The sequence below is a fragment of the Peromyscus leucopus genome, chromosome 22 (assembly GCF_004664715.2).
Source record: "Peromyscus leucopus breed LL Stock chromosome 22, UCI_PerLeu_2.1, whole genome shotgun sequence".
Classification (NCBI taxonomy): Eukaryota; Metazoa; Chordata; class Mammalia; order Rodentia; family Cricetidae; genus Peromyscus; species Peromyscus leucopus.
The window spans coordinates 41,227,256-41,233,255 of NC_051081.1; the positions used below are offsets into that span (position 1 = coordinate 41,227,256).

The 6,000-nt window shown below is 35.9% G+C and overlaps 1 protein-coding gene across 11 annotated transcripts in view; it reads left to right on the plus strand.

Moving 5' to 3' along the window:
* Pum2 (pumilio RNA binding family member 2) overlaps window positions 1-5,455 on the plus strand; it is an 82,582-nt gene extending 77,127 nt beyond the window's left edge. For all 11 annotated transcript variants that reach the window (XM_028867594.2, XM_028867593.2, XM_028867596.2 and 8 more), the window contains one exon: window positions 2,517-5,455. In XM_028867594.2, the coding sequence (XP_028723427.1) occupies window positions 2,517-2,648 (132 nt within the window). In that variant the 3' untranslated portion in view covers window positions 2,649-5,455. The remainder of the gene's footprint in view (window positions 1-2,516) is intronic.
* The last annotated feature ends 545 nt before the right edge of the window (window positions 5,456-6,000 follow it).

Sequence of the window (6,000 nt, forward strand, 5' to 3'; positions counted from 1 at the left end):
TTTGAAGTGTTTGAAGATTACCTACCATCTTTATATATCTAAAAAACTTAACTAAAATGACTATAAGTTTGATTATCCTAGATGACTACTAATCTGTATTTTTAGTTATATATTACAATTTTAAATGAGCTGTATAAACATAATACCTTTAGCAAGAGTAGAAATATACATACAGATAACAAAATTAACTTTAAATTTGTAATAAACTAAAATCTATAGTAACACAAGACATTTTAAACAAGTTGTTGCTCTTTTAAAGTAGATTCAATAATCTACCCTTTCATACTATCATATCTATAATATTCCCCTTTCTTTAGAAAGATGGTGCATTTATAATAAACCCCCTTTAAAAAAATAAACATTTAGGGCTGGAGAGATGGCTCAGAGGTTAAGAGCACTGATTGCTCCTCCAAAGGTCCTGAGTTCAATTCCCAGAAACCACATGGTGGCTCATAACCATCTATAATGAGATCTAGTGCCCTCTTCTGGCCTGCAGTCACACGTTCTGGATACATAATAAATAAATAAATCTTAAAAAAAAATAAATATTTATTAAAAAGATTTATTTATCACATACAGTGTTCTGCATGCATGCTAGAAGAGGACACCAGATCTCATTACAGATGGTTATGAGCCACCATGTGGTTGCTGGGAATTGAACTCTGGTCTTCTGGAAGAGCAGCCAGTATGCGTAACCCCTGAGCCATCCATCTCTCCAGCCTCACTAAGATTTCTTTTCTTTTCTTTTTAATTTTAAATAGTATTAGATTTTCCCATTAAGGTAGCTGCTCTTCCAAAGGACAGTTTCAATTCCTGGCACCCTCACGGTGGCTCACAAGCATCTATAACTCCAGTTCTAGGGTATCTGGTACCTCTTCTGACGTCAGTGGACACCTGAGCACCTATGCACGCGCAATTAAAAATAAATTCAATCCTTTTCAAGACAGAATTTTTCTTTACATTATGTATTTTACTTCAAGCTATTTCCCCTCTTGAATCTAATGATTGTTTAAAATCACTGATTCTGCTGGCAAAGTAGTTCATAAGGTAGAGTTGTTTGCTGCCAGGTCTTTTGACCTGTATTGGATCTCTGGGCTCCAAATATGATGGAAGGAGAAAATTGACTCATACAGATTGTCCTTTGAAGTATGCCATGGTACGCATGTGCTCACACACAAAGTGTAATTTGTGTTTGGGGTTTTGTCCTTGTATTTTAGATTCATGTATTTTATGTGTATGTATTGCCTGCATATATGTATATATACCACATGTGTACCTGGTGCCCATGGGGGGCATCAGATCCCTTGGAACTGGAATTATGGGTATTTGTGAGTTGCCATGTGGCTGCTGGGATTTAAACCCAATTGCTCTACAAGAACAAGTGCTCTTAACCACTGAGACTTCTCTCCAGCCCATAAAATAAAAAAAAATTAAAAAATTATTAATTTCCATAAGAAAAAATGTAATATTAAAAAGAGCTCTAAAGCTGGGCTTAGTTGTACAAGTCTATAATTCCTGCCCATGAGGCCAGTATGGGAGGATTGCAAGTTTGATGCTAGACTACATAACTAGGAATCAACAAAAACAAAACTGAAAAAATATGTTAATGCTCTCTCTGACTTGATTGCTTTAGTAACCATGAGACAACATCTCACTCTTAGAATCTTTCCCTTTATCAAGAGAAAATCATCTCAAGATCCCATCATGCTCTGCATTTTGCCAGGACCATTGCCAGTGCATGGCAGTTAAGAACAGCAGCTCTTCATTATAGCTCAGAGATTTTAAAAATGCATCCTTTAAATTAATGGGGTTTTTTTTGCAACCTTAATTTTAATTTATAGTACTTATTGAGCCCACAGTATATATAGTATTTTTTAGATGTTTATATAATGCATTCTATAAAACCGTTGCATAATTTTTTTTGTAGGTGACTTCCTAGATATTGCCCGTTGGTACTCTGGAACCTTACAGGCTGTGTGTCCCTGTGTGAAGAGTGCCTGTTCATTAGTCTGCCTTGTGACAGTTAAACTGCATTCATTGCAGGTCTAGCTGGGAAGGGGCAGTATAGTTTAAAGAACACAGCAGCACCCTGGTACACTGTATTTAGGGCTGTCTCGTCTGCATGTGACACAGCAGTAGCTTGTTTATCGTTGAACAAAAGGAGTGTTACCTTTTTAAGTATTTTTGAGAGAATTTTATGGTTCAGAATTGGTTTTGTACCTAATTTGCTTTTTAATTTTTAACAGCAAGATTATCCAGATTATCCAGACTTGAGGGAGCTATTTTAAATCACAAACTAGGCAAGATGGCTCAGGTACTTGCCACCAAGCCTGAAGACCTGAGTTTAATCCCCAGAACCCACATGGTAGAAGTAGAGAACACTCTAAAGTTGTCCCCTGACCTCCATATACTGAACTGGCATGTCCACATCACGCAAGAAAATGAATTAAAAAACAGAAACAATAATAGCTTAGGTTTTTTTTGTTTGTTTTTAAACAAGATTCTTTGTTTTTCAGATTCGACCTCATATTACTACTCTTCGCAAATATACGTATGGGAAGCATATACTGGCCAAGTTGGAAAAATATTATTTGAAAAACAGCCCAGATCTAGGGCCTATCGGAGGACCACCAAATGGAATGCTCTAAGGGAAAGGAGAAGGGTCAACCATGTTTAAAGAATGGGTTTTCTTTGTGAATTATCAAAACACAATTCAACTATGAATCTTTGATTTTTTTTTTTAAAGCAAAACTATTTATTGACTTTCTTCATCCATTTGTAAATTTTTAAGGTTCTTGTGTATATTTAGGGGGTGGGTTGGTGAATTATAAATTATATTCAACCCTGAGTGGAGACCTATCAGATTGGATTTCTGGTGAAGCACAGAATGCCTGTATATGATATAACTGTATCCCCCCCCCCAAAACAAAAAAGAAACAAAAAAAGGAAAAAAAGTTGTCACATATTTTGTAAATTTATACCTTGTAAAGTCACAAAAAAATAGTTTTTAAAGGGAAAAGTACAGTATTTTAATAAACTGGCTTGCAGTCTGGTAGGTCTACAACCCCATAGCACAACAGGTTTATATAGATGTACATAGAATTATAGTTCTTATTTTTTTCCTTTATGTGAAGCCTTTTATAACAGATTAACAATCAACTGCATAAATATTATTAATATTTTAAAAAGAAAGTTAAGTTGTATTTTGGTAATTCACAAACTATCATGCAAAGAAAAACTCAAAAACAGACAAGAATAAAATGATTTGAGATAACATTATTTACAGTGGATGTGGTTTTAATAAAATTACTGCCCTATAATGTCCCTGGCGATGTACAGAAGAATTGTATATACTTACTGTAATGAGTTAGAAAAAGAAATCATGGTGGCACTTCCATTCAGTCAAACTGCACTGAATGAAAAGTTAAATTTCACACTAACTTTTCAGTTTGGTTTGCAACAAGAACGGATGGAGAGTTGTATTTTGTTCTAATTATAGAATTAAAGACTGTTGAGGAAGTATCGTTTTATTCTGTGTTTTCATAGTAGATACATAAATAGGAACCTGATAGAGGTGAGAGAGGCCACTGAGAAGTGAACTGATAGCTCAGCATTTAGCATGATTGCATATTCAGAGAGCTTTTTTTTTCTTCCTATAAATAAACACATTGTGTATGTAGGGGGTAGATGTAAGTTTACAATTTGAAAGCAGATCTTGTTTCAGTGTTTGTTATGAAAGCCTTGCTAATTTCGTAGTTACTCTCCTTGGTTGTACAGGTGTACATTTGTAAACCTTCATGCTGTAAATGGAATCTGTTTTATCTCTTTGGGAAACATTTGCATTTTAGTGTACATTTACATCCCTGCCCTCTTTAACCTGGCAGTATAGTGTTGTATAATGTAAATTTATTTCTCCAAATTGAGAGTGATTTTTTAAAAAATTTTTTATCTTTATATGGTTTCAGAAGTATGAACCAGCTTTCTTTTTATTATTGTGGAAAACATTTTGTTTTATAACATAGTTGTTGACTCTGTTGATAATGGACATGCTAGGATCTGGATCACTTTCAATTGAAGTCAGGGTATTGTGCATAGTAAATAGAAAGTATTGGACTGAGATTTAATTACCACAGAGGCCAATGCTTTTCCATCTTTAAATGTGATGTGACTTTTTTCTTTGTACAGAAGAGTACTGTATTTTTGAATAGCCTACTCCCAAGTAAGAGCAAATCTGTATGATAACATTTTTTCCTCTGGACATAAGACATTATAACAGTAACATGATGTACATTTACAAGCGGCCTTATGTACATTTCCCAACAATCTTTTTAAGGCAAAATTGTGACCATATGTGTATAATTAAAATCGTTTTTAATCCTTTGCCTATGAAAATATTTTGGAAAAAAATTGCTTTGTATATTCAGTTTCTGAAAGATAAAGAAAGTGCTTTGTATTTTGTTGAAGTCAGTATTTTGTATAAACATTTATGTTGACCCACTTATGTTCAGTGCTGAAAACTGAAATGAACATGCTATTCTGTCAGATAAATTGTTGAAGGGATTTTTTACTAGAGGTCTGCAGAACAAAAGCAATCAGAGCACAATGTTGAGTAGAAAGGTCTATCCTTTTGTTACTCAGATCATGAACCTTCAAGTTTGGCATCAAGTTTGGGGTGCCAGGAGTATTTGATGTTGATGTTGAGTTACTCTAGCTTTCTAACCCAACATTCCTTGGTGAGGCCATTAAATCCAGCCACTTGTCACCATTCTCAGTCACACTGGCTCATCAGCATGTCCCTGTCACAGTAGCAGTATTTTCTCCCGTGTAGAGAAGCACTCTGCCTCCTTATCTCACTTTATTTTGCCAGCCTCAGAGTGTCTTGACCCTGGATTGAACGAAACTTTCCCTCATCGGCCCATGGTTTCAGGGTCAAAGCTGCCGATTTGAGATGAGCAGCTCTTCCTGGTTCCCCTTCACCCTTACTTTTGGATGCTCGGGCAGCTGTCACTCAGTTCAGAAAGTGGCAAGTCCTAGAGAAAGTTGTTTGGAACTGAATCCTCCTCTAGCAGTCCTGATTCATACTTCCCAGTGCTGACAACCCAGTCCTCCTGATATTTTTAGGCATATTCTATAAAAATACCTGTTCGTGTAGAAATTTTATGATCTGCCAGTTTTGGTGCCCACCCTGATTCTACCTTCTAGTATGTTGGCATGGAACTTTAGAAAAATCGACATTTCAGAATAAAGAAATCTGATTGGGCAGAAACCGCCTAGGCTTTACTCTTGAGTGTCTCCTTTTGATATAGATTGTTTCTGGACCAGTTTGTGTAAGTCCTGGCTCTTATTGGTTCATATGAAATGTTATCTTCACTTCTTTGTATATTATGTATAAATTAGAAAATGAAACGTGTGAATAACATTGTATGAAATAAACCTGGTCTTGTGTTTTTCTCTAGATACAATATCCCTCTATATCTCAGTTACAATCTTGATTGCCAGCTTAAGTTACTTAACTTCACACAAACATGTGGCTTCCTTTCCACATCAATTCAAGACAGTGGTCTAGGAAAGCGCATGCTGGGTTCAAGCCTGAATTTGAGAATTACCTTACTATTTTCAGACTGTCAATTTAGCTGTGTCAACAGCCTGGGTGCCTGGTGGGCTAATGCTAATTACTTAGATTATTGATTGTAGGAATTGAAAATACATAGGGCTTAGGGTTTTGGTTTTGGTTTTTTTTTTAAGGTGTATTTATATATTTTGTGTAAGTGCTGTGTTTGCATATAGATCTGCCCACCAGAAGAGGGTTTCGGATCCCATTATCGATGGTTGTGAGCCACCATGTAGTTGCTGGGAAATAAATTCAGGCCCTTAACCACTGAGCCATCGCTCCAGCCCTAGGGCTTGATTCTTAATGGAGACAGGCTGTTTTATTTCTGTGTTACTCTGATAGCTGCCAGGTAGGGTGCAGTACCTCTGGGAATCTCAAATGGAGATTTC